The sequence below is a fragment of the Heterocephalus glaber genome, unplaced genomic scaffold (assembly GCF_053883595.1).
Source record: "Heterocephalus glaber isolate CG9 unplaced genomic scaffold, H.glaber_assembly_v1.0 deba00001509, whole genome shotgun sequence".
Taxonomy (NCBI): domain Eukaryota; kingdom Metazoa; phylum Chordata; class Mammalia; order Rodentia; family Bathyergidae; genus Heterocephalus; species Heterocephalus glaber.
The window spans coordinates 46,825,993-46,840,108 of NW_028258325.1; the positions used below are offsets into that span (position 1 = coordinate 46,825,993).

The window sequence follows — 14,116 nt, forward strand, 5'->3', positions numbered from 1 at the left end:
AAGATCATTTTGATTCAGTGTGGTAACTGTGGCCACACTGATTGGCTTATGTGGCCCTTTGTTCCATGACTGGGATTTGGGTGTTGAAATATAAGAAGTTAGATACAGGAAGTCAAAGATGAGAAAAGCATTTCAGTATACGTGTTAGGATTAAAGGGTACTTACAAAGGTCAATTTACTGAATGTTACCTCTAATTTCTCATGCACATTGTTGTGTACAGCTGGTAATTTAGAATGTTAGAACTGGAATGAAACGTAAGAAATATGTATATTCTTTTTGGTACTGGGGATGGAACTTAAGAAATATTTTATCTAACCCTTTTGTAGATGAAAAACTGCGTTACCTGGCAACTTGTTAGTGGCAGATATAGAATGCAGGTCTCTTTAATAATGTGCTTTAAAAATAGTTCCCTTTACAAAATTTTGAATGGTTTTATTTATGGTTAAAACTTTCTTAATACCAAGGCTGAAAATGACCTAGCATATTCATTCATTCTTTTTTTTTTTGAGACAGGGTCTTGCTATGTAGTTCAGGCTGGCCTTGAACTCATGGTGATCCTCCTACCTCAGCCTCCTGAGTTCTGGGATAAACAGGTGTCCACCACTCTGCCCTGCTCAGTTACTCATTTGTAGCTCAGTAAATTTTATTTGTACCAAAAAAACTTCTTTAAATATTTTTGAGATATCTAGAAGGAACTTTATTTTGCCATTGGTCATTAAAATGTGGGAAAACCCCCCATACTTTCTATAGTGTATTTTTCTATTTGTATTTTTCTGGAAAGTAAAATTGCCTGTGTGGATGAGTGAATTTTTTTCGTAGATCTTTAAGGTATCTTTTAGTTCTAAGATTGTATGATTACCTGATTTTTCTTTTTCTTTTTTTTTTTTTTTGTTTTTTGTTTTTTGAAACAGGGTCTCGCTATGTTGTTCAGACTGGCCTTGAACTAACTATGTAGCCCAGGCTGGCCTTGAACTTGCAGTGATCCTCCTGCCTAAGCCTCCTAAGTGCTGGGATCACAGGTGTGCACCACCACTCCTGGCAGTTCCTTGATTTTTCTAATAATCTTCCTATACTTGACTAGTTTTATAGGGATATTTGACATGTTAATAAATTGACAGCCGACATTTTAAGATGACATATGAATCTGAAAATAACCTCTGTAAATTATTTGATAGGTTAAACCTTCTCTTGATGAAGCTTTTGTCATCCAAGAACAGAACGTTGCATTAAATTTCATTGGCTCAAGAGGGGCAAAGCCTGGTGTTACTAAGGAGAAAAGAATTAAATATGCAAAAGAAGTCTTACAAAAAGAAATGCTCCCTCATGTTGGTGTCAGTGATTTTTGTGAGACCAAAAAAGCCTATTTCTTGGGGTATGTTAAGTTTTAATTGCTTTAAAGTTCTCTCTGAAGGTACAGTTTAGAGATGTTTTTCATAAAGGTAAAAGTATTGATATAGTGTTGCTTGATACGTTATGGAAAAAAAGCCAAACCCAACTGTTGTTTTTTTTAAGGTATATGGTTCATAGGTTACTTCTAGCAGCTTTGGGTAGGAGAGAACTAGATGACAGAGATCACTATGGAAACAAAAGATTGGATCTTGCCGGACCGCTGCTTGCATTCTTATTTAGAGGGTAAGGAATTACAAGGTGAAACCATTGAGGTGGGGAGTCTTCACTTTAGATTGCTCATTGCATATGGAGGGGCTAAACTGACTTCATACCCGTTTTGGGTGCATCTAAAGTTTGCTACATTATCTTTGCTGCTTGGCCAGATTTAGTTCTGCTTTATGTCCAGGAATGTTGTTTGTATATACAATTTATTACTTGTTTTTGTATTATTCCTCTAGTAGCTTTGTAAGCTGTTTGGGAAAGCTGATCTGTTGCCTTGATTCATTCCTTCTCTCCCCTCCCTGCCTTCCTCTCCCACTTCCTTCCCTCCCTCTTTTTTTGTGGAGCTGGGGATAAAACCCAGGCCCTTGCACGTGCCAATCACATGCTCTATTGCTGAGCTATATCCCCTACTGGGCCTTAATTTTCTAAGTGTGAATATTGGAACTTTTATTAGTCTTGCTTTTGTATTTTATAAATACAAGCTGGTGGGAAATATTTGAAAACATTAGTAGTTGTTGTTTCACATTATTGGGATTATATGGGTTTTTTTTTTCTTTTTTATGGTACTGGGGATCAAACTCAGGACCTTGCGCTTGCAAAGCAGGCGCGGTACCACTGAGCTAAATCCCTGGCCCAGTTTTTTTATTCTTGCTGTTTCTGTTTTCCATATTTTCTACAATGAACTTATAATACTTTTATAATAAAACAAAATTGTTTAAAATACACAAACAGTTCGAAAAGGATAATTAATACTAGCAGTGTTTAGCACATATTTTGTTAGTGTGTTGATTAGTATTTTTCAGCCTTTGTCTTTTTAATTATCCCACTGAGGACCTTAGCTTCTTTTGACATTTTTTCCTAATTGCTCCCTCTGCCATATATGTGTATGTACTGTGTGTATTTCTGTGCTTTGTACATACTATAAAAATTAACACCTTTCACCCTGCCAAAACCAGTTTTCCCCCTTGTGGGTAATATTGTCTACAAAATACATACTGTAGATCTTTACATGTTTAAAATAGTACTATTCTGTCTCCTAGATCTTGATATTGTAATTTTAAAAATGTATAATTCATATTGTATAACTGGAAGAAAAGGTGTAAAGGAGCAGGGGAAGTGGGAGGGGTAGGGGAAAGGAAAGAAGGGAAAAGAAAAAATACGAGAAAAGGAAAAAACTGTAAACAAAGTCTTTGCAAATAGGGAAGGGTGGAGGGGGTGAAGGGAGGGCAGGGGAAGGGGAAAAAAATAAGAACCAAGATACTCATGTAATGGTACAGGATCCCAATGATATATGTAACTGTATTTTATACCTAAAATGTACCAATAAACTTAATGGGGGGAAAAAAATAAAATGGTACTATTCTATTTGGCAGTATGTTTAAGAATTTGCTGAAAGAAGTGCGAATCTATGCCCAGAAGTTTATTGATCGAGGAAAGGACTTTAACTTGGAGTTGGCAATTAAAACAAGGATTATATCTGATGGCCTAAAATACTCCTTAGCTACTGGAAACTGGGGTGACCAAAAGAAAGCTCACCAAGCCAGGGCTGGAGTATCTCAGGTAAGGGTGTTAACTGTTACTGTAGAGTTCAAAGGAAAAATGTTAGAGAACTTGTAGATTCTCTCATTATTAAGTATAAGTTACTGTGCTTTTTTCCCCCCTTGGTCAAATACAAGATCATGTGGGCTTTTCAGTTATAAAAATGAAATTTTCCTAAATTAGCTATTAGCATTACTAAGAGAATAATTTTTGGCTTGCAGTTTAAAAATTCAAAATGGAGTAGCTGCTTGGGAGGCCAGACAGTGTGTTAGTGAAATTTTTGTCTGTAAAGCTCCATATTAGAAGCTAAGTGGGCGTTCCTTTTATTTGTTGGAGAGTGTAGTGCTTCTCATGCTGATTTCTCAACGTTCTGTCACAGTATATGAGAACCCATTCTTGGAGTAATGGGGAAAAGCTTTTTAAAAGTGTCTCACTACATGTTTTTCATATTTTTGTATTTGCTTTTCATATGATTGAAAACCTATAATATGCTCATCTAGCTTTATGGAATTGGGGGAGGAAGATTTCCTCTTTTTTTAAAACTAGCTGATACCTGTATTACCTGACTTATTTGGCATTCAGACATCAAATTCAGGGTGCTTGATTTCTAGAAATGTAGATGTTCTATGAAATTCTAGGAGTGTGCTGACAGGAAAGTTAAATTTGTAGTATCTTTTAATTCAGTAAGGATTTATTAGGTGTACTTGGTGTTTGTAATGCAGGGCTCACAAGATGCATGAGGCACTATCCTAGGCCTCAAGGAACGAACACATCAGTATCGAGCAGAGGAAATAGATTTGTTCACATGTAGCTCTTTACACCCTGACCTGTGGTGTGTTAACTGCCACACTGCAGATTCTGTTCAGTGGATTGTCACTGACTCCTGTGATGTGCAGGGACTCTACTCTGCCACACATCAGAGATGTAAAAGACATAAAGCATGATTCCTGGTCATTAGTAGTGTACTGTCTGTGTTTGTAGATAATGTAATCAGGTAATTACAACATGGCACAGTAAGTATCTGTAAGAAAGAGGCACAACTGCTTTCTGGGAGTGCTGGAGGAAGGCTTGTATCATAGTCTGGAAGGAGGAAAAGGAATCTTTCTGTTTCTGTACTTGGGTTGAATGCAGGGCCTCTTTTATGTGAGGCAAATGCTGTGTCACTGAGCTATATCTGTGACCCTGAGAGAAAATCTGCAGGAGGTGACACCTGATCTGGATCTTGAAGCATAGCTGGGAAACAGCACAAATTGGAGAGAAGAATGGAACCAGCAGATCACAGGAAAGCTGCAGGAAACTTGTTAACCACTTGAACTGCTGGAGGCAGGAAGGAGGATGTGTATCAGGAGCAGGAGCACTTCAGGATTTCCAAAGTTGGGATTTGGAAAGTGGTTGGACAGAGGAGCTGAGAACAGCTCATGGGTTGGGGGTGGGGGGATGGTCATTTTTGTGTTTTAGGTACAGTCAGATTGGCATTGTGGAGAAAAGATTTAAGTAAGGCAAAGTGGGTTTCAGGAACACTGTTGAAACAGCCTGAGTGAGAATAATGGACTAGAGGATTCTTTTTTTTTTTTTGGTAATGGGCATTGAACTCAGAACCTTGCACTTGCGAGGCAGGTGCCGGATCTACTGAGCTAAATCCCCGTTCCCTAGACCATTTTTATAGAAATATCTGAGGACTGTTTAGGAAGGGGCTTTTGTAGATAAGACTTGGTTGGCTAGTTGAATGATGGGAGGCTCCATAGAGTGCAGAGAAGAGAAGAGTCCTCCTGGAGACTATCACATGGCTTTTACCAAGGTGACAGCTCCTCAGATGGGGCAGGGTGAGGAATTGCATTCAGTGTGTGGCACTGTCAGTGGGCTCCAGGAGCGTGGGGAGACTGGTGGGGAAAGGTGGTTAGGACTCAGTGAAAAGGCTTTTTGTCACATTCTTCTGTAGTCAGCGTTGACCTATTTAATGTTTTTTGAACGGGTGAGAGATATGGATGCATTTGTTTTAGTTATTCTGATAACTGGGAAAGGTAGATTGGTGGCAACAAGGCCAGGGACTCGTGGTGATGGAAGTAGTACACGTGTGAGGTGACTGAAGGCCTAACCTGAGGTACTGCTGTGACATTGAGAAGAAGGGCTAGATTTGATAGAAAATCGGAAGATGCCGTTGAAAGGATGTGTTTATTATTAACGTGTGGAAGGAGGAACTCAAGGGCAAAAATGATTTTGAAATTTCTGGGTGGGCTGATTGAGGGAGGGCTGATAGCATTAACAGTAACAGAAGACTTAGGAAGAAGGATAAGGGTTAGGTTATTTTAGGACTGGGGCGAATGGTGGCTTATTGATAAGTATATGGAGCTTGAATTGCTTGCATTTCTCTCTCTAAATATTATTTATTGGTATTATCTTGTTTTATGTTTTCTAAGTATTGGTAATGGATGTTTGCATCTGTATTAGATTTAGAGGTGTCAGCCTGGAAAATGTACTGGGAAGGATTAGTGATGTCTGCTATGATTAAAGGGCTATGATCTGGTAGCATTTAATTTAACACCCTGAACAGCTAGCTAGCTGATGAATGTCAAGGATCCTGAGGTGCCCAGATACAACAGAGAACAAAATGATGTAAAAAAAGGAGGTCCCTGCCCTGTGGAACTAACGTTCCAGTGTTTGGAAACAGGCCATAAAATGTCTTATGTGGTATGCTAGAGCCATACCTCACTTCTTTGCCATCCTTGCAGTAATAAGGAGCAGTTAAATTATGAGGATGAGCAAGATTATCCAAGGAAAGGTTAGAAAAAGGAGGGATGGTGATGGCTTAATACTCAGCAGATCATATGTAAAAATACAATTTTGCCTCAATGTGATAGTGTAAATTATGGAAATGATTTTAAAGATTGCCTTTTTCTCCCCTAGGTGTTAAACCGCCTTACTTTTGCATCGACTCTTTCTCACCTGCGTCGTTTAAATTCTCCCATTGGTAGAGATGGCAAGCTAGCAAAACCCAGGCAGCTGCACAATACATTGTGGGGAATGGTGTGTCCTGCTGAGACCCCAGAGGTAAGGTGCTAGAATTTATGTTCAGATAGAAAAGCCTGCTAGTGATTACTTCAGGGCTAATTACTTTAAGATACAGTGTTTTAAAAAAATTTAATTGTGGATTGTGGCTTAGAAGTAAGGAATTACTTATACTTTGGTTTTTAGAGAATAAGTAAATCTTGAAATCAAATTGAAAGAAAAATGTTGATGGGGAACTTTTGTGAGCATGTAAAATCAGTATGACTACTTGCCTTATTCCCTAGGGGCATGCGGTTGGACTTGTGAAGAATTTAGCCCTGATGGCTTATATTTCAGTTGGATCTCAACCATCTCCGATTTTGGAATTTTTAGAAGAGTGGAGTATGGAAAATTTAGAAGAAATTTCTCCTGCAGCTATTGCTGAGTGTGTTTGGTTGAAGTTTTCTTTTTAATATTTAGTTATAACAGTATAGAATTGCAAGTGCAGAATGCTTTTGGTTTTTCATTCCAGTGCAACCAAGATTTTTGTTAATGGCTGTTGGGTGGGAATACATAAAGATCCCGAACAACTTATGAACACCCTAAGGAAACTGCGGCGGCAGATGGACATCATTGTGTCTGAAGTAAGAGCCCGTGTTTATTTTTCTTTTTTGTGATGCTGGGGATCAAGCTGCAGCCTTGTGCATGCTAGGCATACATTCAGCCACTGAGCTACATCTCCAGACCAATAGAATCTTTAATTGTTAAGGAGGCCTGGTTTGAGCTGATTGTGGTGGTGCATGCCTGTAATCCCAGTACTTGGGAGGCTGAGGCAGGAGGATTGCAGGGAGTTTAAGGGCAGCTTGAACTACATAGCGAGACCCTGTCTCACTCCCCACCTCAAATATGGCTTTATTACTCCTCACAATAGGGCTTTTAGTATACTGTTTGAAGGATGTGACTCTGGCTGTATTTATTTTGCAGTACTGGGACTTCACTTTGCCAGGCACTTGCTCTACTGCAGAGCTATAGCCGCAGACTTTTCTTTTTTTCTTTCTTTCTTTTTTTTTGGTACTAGGGATCGAACTTGGGACCTTTCGCTTGTGAGGCAAGCCATGGAACCACTGAGCTAAATCCCCAGCCCTTTTTTTCTTTCTTTTTAATTTTTTTTTTTTTCGGGGGGGTACTGGGGATTGAACTCAGGTCCTTGCTCTTGCGCAGCAGGCAGCGAAACCACTAAGCTAAATCCCTGGCCCCCTTTTTAAATTTTTTGTTTTGTTTTGTTTTTTTTGGTACCAGGGATCGAACTCGGGAACTTGCGCTTGCGAGGCAGGCGCTGGAACCATTGAGCTAAATCCCTGGTCCCCCTTTTTAAATTTTTGAGAGCATCTTGCTATGATGCGTAGACTGGCCTTGAATTTGAGATCCTCCTGCCTCAGCCTCAGAGTTGCTTGGATTACAAGTGTGTGCCACCATACCTGGCTGAAAGCAGTATCTTCTTGAACTTCAGAATGCTACTTACGGCATTTTAGTTTATAGTGTTTCTTCTCAGATTGCTTTCTAAGGATAGGAAATGGCTAGGAATGTGGAATGTTTTTTGCTTGGTTTCTGACTCTTTAATTTTGGAGCAGATTTTGGTGTTTTTGATCAAGCTTTTATGTTTTAACCAAAATTTTTTCCTTTTTTTTGGTACCAGGGATCAAACTCGGGACCTTGCCCTTGCAAGGCAGGTGGCAGAACCACTGAGCTAAATTACCGGCCCTTCTTTTCCTTTCTTAAATACACCCTATCCTTTCATTAATGATAGGATCCAGATGTGATTTCCCTTTTTATAAGCCCCTTTGTGGAGGAATTACCAATCTGTTTTTCAGTTTCCCAGTTCATTGGCAATTCATTTCTTTCTTCTTGTTTTTCAGTGCTGGCAGTTGAGCCTAGGGGCTTGCACATGAGCTACATCCCCATCTATCTTTTTTTTCTCTCTCTCTATTTTGATTTTTTTGAGACAAGGTCTCCCTATATAGTTTGGGCTGGCCTTGAACTCATGGGAGTCCTCTTGCCGCAGCCTCTAGAGTGTTAATATCATAGGTGTGGGCCACCACACCTGGCTCCCATTTCCCACTTTGTTTTTGTACTGGGGATCAAACTCAGGACCTTGTACTTGCCAGGTAGCTGAGCTACATTCCCAGCTCTTCCCATCCCTTTTTAAAAATTATATTGTATTTTGAGATAAAATCTCACTAAGTTGCCTAGGCTGGTCTTGAACTTGGTATTAATTTTCCAAAATATTTTTGATATTTTCTAGGATTATATTTTCTAGACCAGCATGTCCATGGCCAGTATAATGTGAATCACATATGCAATTTTAAAGAAGTTTTAGTAGTTATATTGAGAGAGTAAAAAGGAAATAAATGAAAATAACTTCTAAGAATATATTTGATTTGACCTGATATATCTAAAATATAATTTTAATATAAAAATCGATGAGCTATATTTATATTTTTTTGGTATTATCTTTCACATCCTTTGCATAATTTATACTTGGAGCACATCCCAGGGCAGAATGGCCACATCTCAAGTGCTCAACAGTCGTCTGGCTAGGAGCTACTGTGTTAGAGAGTAAGGGTCACTGTGAGGTGTCAGGCTTAGGACTGAGAAATATGGTCAGGGCAGAGCGATACAGGGCTGGTTATTGAAAGGCTACAGAGGAAAGTATGTGTAGTAAAGAAATAAATTGTCAAAAAGTAGTGTTTGTGTGGTACATTTCCTTTTACATTAACTTACAGGTGGTGGTGTTTGGTTCTGTAATTACCAAAGTCAGATTTTTTTCATTTATAGAATTTTAAGTTTATACCTAAGTTTTTGATAGATTGAACAATGGGAACTGAGATTTGTCCATTTTATTTGATAATTGGTTGCTCCAGAAGTTTAATTACTTTGTTTGTTTAAAGATGGGGTCTTGCTATGTTGGCCAGGCCAGCCTTGGACTCCTGGGCTGTAGTGCTTTTCCCATGTCAGCTTCCTGAGTGCTCCTACTGTGGGTGTGCGCCACTGTGCCTGGCTGAAGTTTTATTTTTAGTTAAGCCACAATGATACAGAGAAAATAAAAGTTCATGAGTTTGTTTCATCTTTTTTATGTGTAGGTTTCTATGATCAGAGATATTCGAGAGCGAGAGATTCGGATCTATACAGATGCAGGCCGTATTTGTAGGCCACTTCTGATTGTGGAGAAACAAAAGCTGCTGTTGAAGAAGAGGCACATTGACCAATTGAAGGAGAGAGAATATAACAACTACAGGTAAACACTTATTGAAATGTTCTTTCAAAAAAATTGAGATAAAATTCTCAATTCTACAGTTAACCATCTAAACAAAGGATACAACTCATTGATTTTTCTTATATTCACACAGCTATGCAACAGTTACCACTATGTAATTCTAGAAGCTCTGCCGTTAGTAGTCATACTGGTTTTGCTTAATCTTTGTTACCATGTAGGAGATTGTAGGATTTTTTTTTTTTTTTTTGAGACAAGCTCACTATGTAGTACAGGCTGACCATGAACTCACTATGTAGCTCAGGCTGACCTTGAACTTATGGCAATCCTCCTGCCTCGGCCTCCTGAGTGGTAGGATTTCAGGCATGCACTATGTTGCCCTGTGAGATTGTGGGATTTTAAGTATGACAGTCTTTGTGGTATGTTAAAAGTGTAATAGTAACAAGAAGAAATGGTCATTATTATGGCTTTTAGAATCAAGTTTCTCGTTTGCTGTGGACATGACCATAAAAACATTTCTCACTAGGTTTTCTGTCTGTTACCTTGCTAGCAATCAACCTGTTGGGAACATTGCATTGCCTAGGTAAACTGTCCAATATTATTTACAATAGTCACATTTAAAATTCTTACCACAAGAACTGCTTGGATCTCTGGAGGCTTGCTTTCCTTATCTAAGTGAAGTTGGCTGGCTCAAAAACTCACTGACGACCATATAATTATCTTTTATATTCTTGTGCAGGGCAGACAGGATGGCTGGATTAAGCATCAGTTCTTTTAAAAAGAGCTATCTTGAAGACAGAGAACCTTATTAAAGTGACCTTGATGAGTACTGAAGGAGTTACATGTGAAATTCCTTCATGTAAATAAAAATTTATTTAATTAAAAAAACAAGAAACAGCCTATGTAAGTGTAGTGTATATAATACATGCAGAAATAGGAATAATATCATAATAAATTTAATACAAAGATAAACTTCGAATTTTTTTACTGATATAGAAATGTATATTTTATTGTAAAAAATTGAACAATATCTGTAATAAAAAATGTTTAGCACCCAGTTCGTACTCTCCTCTTACAATACTAGTAATGGTTGGGTATATATTCTGCTGTATCTTATTGTGTGTATTAGATACCCCCGACCCCTGCCACCTCCACAGGTACAGTTTCTTTAAAACAAATCAAAACAAATGAATTGCTAGTTATGGGGCAATAATTTATAGCATTTTTTTAAAAGCTCCCCCTTTTGTTACCAGGAATCGAACTCAGGGCCTCGAATTTGCCAGGCATGTGCTATGCCACTGACCTACATTCCTGGCCCAACAGCCTATTTTTTTCCCCGCTGTTAATCATGTGTCTATTATGGGACTATTTCCATGTCAGTACATATAAATATAGAATACTTTTTTTTTTTTGAGACAGGGTCTCACTGTGTAGTTCAGGCTGGCCTTGAACTCACTTTGGAGCCCAGGTTGGCCTCCAACTCGCAGTGATCCTCCTGCCTTAGCCTTCCGAGTGCTGTGATTATAGGCGTGCACCACCATGCCCAGCCTTAGAAAAACTTTTTAATTAAGTAGAAGACCTTGTTAAAATATTTCAAGAAATAAGGAGAATGAATTCTGTTATAGTTGGCAGGATCTCGTGGCCAGTGGGGTGGTAGAGTACATTGATACCCTGGAAGAAGAAACAGTGATGCTTGCGATGACTCCAGATGACTTACAGGAGAAGGAAGTGGCTTACTGCTCCACGTACACCCACTGTGAGATCCACCCGTCCATGATCCTTGGGGTCTGCGCGTCTATCATTCCTTTTCCTGATCATAACCAGGTTTGCAGTTATTTTTGTCTTTTTTACAAGGAATTGGGGAAAGTAATAAAAATTAGTTGTTAGTCTAATCTCACTTTAGGAGAAAAACCTTTTGATGAAAAGGTTATAAACTCCTGCAGAGTCAGTAGTTCTGCTTGCTATTATGTTTCTTTGTTAAGAGCCATAATTGGTTGTACTAAATTGTTATCACCTACATTTCAGTAAAAAAAATGTTACTGTGTTTTTTTCTTTTTAGTAAAAAACTGTTTATTGGTTAAAAAAAAAGCACCTCATTTTTATAAACCAATGATTTTTCTGGCCTATGGTCAGAAAAGTCTTTTCTTTAGAGATACTAAATTTCCACTGATTGTGCTTTTTGTTTCTGCCGTTAGTCCCCTAGAAACACATACCAGTCCGCTATGGGTAAGCAGGCCATGGGTGTTTACATCACCAACTTCCATGTGCGCATGGACACCCTGGCTCACGTTCTCTACTACCCTCAAAAGCCCCTTGTGACTACGCGGTCTATGGAGTATCTGCGGTTCAGGGAGCTGCCAGCAGGTAGGTTCAGTGTGCTCTGTAGTTTTTAAACTTCTTCCTGTGCTTTAGGCACTTCACTGGGTGCTTGGGAGGGTTAAACATGCGCAGGATAGTTCCTTTTCTCACAGATGTATAATATGGTGGGAAACATGGACGTCATGAGAAGGTGTGATGCAGCCAGAGTCCTTTGGCAGCACAGAGTGACAACAGTTACTGATTCCTTTGGAAGTGTACAGCCAGTTCCTGGAGGAAGCAGCATTTTAGCCTGAAGTCATGCTGGTGAAGAGGGTATTGAATTTGAGAGGCTGTTCGAGTGAGGGGCTAGATGGATAAAGGCAGGGGACTGGGAGTATTTAGTGCCATGCCAGTTTAGTGTAGCTGGTGTGTCTGGTGTGTAAATGTGTGGGAGTGAAGCTTGACTTCATAGTGTGGAGGAGCCTGACAGGTTGAATTTTATTTTGAGAATGAAGATTTATTCAGACTGTTTGAGCAGGGAAGCAATGCAATTAGAAATTTGTTTTCTAGGCATGGCAGTGCATACCTATAATACCAGCTGTTCAGGAGGCTTGTAAATTTGATGCCAGCCTGGGCAACATAGCCCATATCTCAAAAATAAAAACTAAAAATGATTGATGGTATAACTTGTGTGAGGCCCTGAGCTCAGTCCCTAGCACTGAAAAAGAACTTTTGCTTTAGGATTATCATTCTGACAGTAATGTAAGGAGTTGACTAGAATTGGGTCCTATACTGGCAGGGAACAGGTAATTTGAGGTTTTTGCAGTAGGATGACACCCTAAAGAACAAAAAAATAATGAACTGGGCCAGGGATTTAGCCTGCCTAAATCTGCTGTGGTTCCACTACCTGCCTCGCAAGCACAAGGTCCTGAGTTCGATCCCTGGTACCAAAATAAATGAATGAATGAATGAATGAATGAATGAATGAATAAATAAATAAATAAATAAATGAAATTTTAAAATAATGAACATCACCATTTGAACTTGATAGGCTTGATGGTTGTCAATGTAGAATGACAAAGGGATGAGAGAGGTGAAACTGGAAATATTGTCCATGTGCGTGACTTGGGTGATCGAGGAGGGAGGTGTGCTATTAGGATTGGTGTCCAGGGATGTAGCTCAGTTCAGCACTTGCCAGCTTGTGTGAGGCCCTGGGCAAAACAAGGAAGGGCAGAGCTGATGGGGTGGGGTGTGTCAGAATGAGAAAGAGGTTTTAGGGAGAAAGCGGTGAATTGTTTGAGATGTATTGATTTGAGTTGCTACTGGAAAACTAAGATATGATCTCCCAAATATGTGAAAGAAGCTCAAGTCTAGAGATGGGAAGTTTTAAATCTACTAACAGAAATTATAGATCGCTATGAAATTGGCCTGGGAGAATTCAGGATGAGAAAAGGGCCAGACCCAGAAAGAACTGTAGGCACCAGGAAGGGGATCAGGAGAGGAGATTTGAGGAGAATCAGGAGTTTTCAGGAGGTTATCAGGGAGCCTGGACGATAGGAAAATGCTGCGAAGAAGTCTTTGGGGTGTGAGAGTGCTGGATACAGAAGGACACTGGGTTCTTCTTTGGCAGGATTGTCTTACTGTAGTAACAGGATTTTGGCTTTGAATGTGGGTAACATTCATTATTGATTTTATTAGTAAAGGTTATCTTTAATGGCTTTAAATTATTAACTGAAAAAAGGACTAACATTTTGATAGCAAATTCTCATGTTAAAATTATTTCAGAGCCTTCCACAAGGGGTTACTCTTGTCTAGTAAAACCAAATCTGTCAGCTCATCTGTGGTATGCACATCTCTTTGACTGTGTTTAGGTAATGCAGTTTCTGACAGGTAGGGAAGAAGAGTTCAGGGTTGGATTTGAAAGAAAGTGTGCTTCCTTTGGTACTAAAGTGAATTGGGAAGGCATGGCCAGGGAGGACTGTACTTCTCTTATTCAGGGCTACATATGGTATCTTTTAAAAGACCTTTATTTTGAGATAATTTCAAACTTTAAGTTGTAAGACTAGTGCATTGAACTTCTGTATATGCTTTTTTAGCCAACATTTTTACACCTTACCAATTTCTCCCTTTTTCTCTTCCTGAACTATCTACAAGTAAGTTGCAGGCATGAAGCCACATCAGTCTTTAATTCTGTAGTATGTGTCCTGAAAACAAGGACATTTCCCACAGTATAGCCATCAAAATCAGGCTAAAATTGGCACCTATTACTGATGCAAGTCTTGCCAGTTGTCTGTCTGAGGTCTAATTAGGACCTAATCCAGGATCAGACATTGTGTTTAGTTGCATGTTCTCTCACTCTCAGTCTGGTACAGCTCTTCAGCTTTCCTTTTCTTTCATGACTATGGAATTTG

The 14,116-nt window shown here is 39.2% G+C and overlaps 1 protein-coding gene and 1 non-coding gene across 5 annotated transcripts in view; both read left to right on the plus strand.

The window, feature by feature from the left end:
- Polr2b (RNA polymerase II subunit B) overlaps window positions 1-14,116 on the plus strand; it is a 43,274-nt gene that overhangs the window by 20,413 nt on the left and 8,745 nt on the right. For all 4 annotated transcript variants that reach the window (XM_087187708.1, XM_004849679.4, XM_087187710.1 and 1 more), the window contains 9 exons: window positions 1,177-1,373; window positions 1,514-1,633; window positions 2,986-3,172; window positions 6,056-6,199; window positions 6,442-6,581; window positions 6,669-6,780; window positions 9,277-9,431; window positions 11,033-11,231; window positions 11,603-11,771. In XM_087187708.1, coding sequence (XP_087043834.1) covers window positions 1,177-1,373; window positions 1,514-1,633; window positions 2,986-3,172; window positions 6,056-6,199; window positions 6,442-6,581; window positions 6,669-6,780; window positions 9,277-9,431; window positions 11,033-11,231; window positions 11,603-11,771 — 1,423 coding nt within the window. The remainder of the gene's footprint in view (window positions 1-1,176; window positions 1,374-1,513; window positions 1,634-2,985; window positions 3,173-6,055; window positions 6,200-6,441; window positions 6,582-6,668; window positions 6,781-9,276; window positions 9,432-11,032; window positions 11,232-11,602; window positions 11,772-14,116) is intronic.
- LOC147825164 (small nucleolar RNA SNORA32) lies at window positions 9,860-9,980 on the plus strand. Its single transcript, XR_015441413.1, has one exon. It is a non-coding gene; the product is annotated as a small nucleolar RNA SNORA32 (small nucleolar RNA).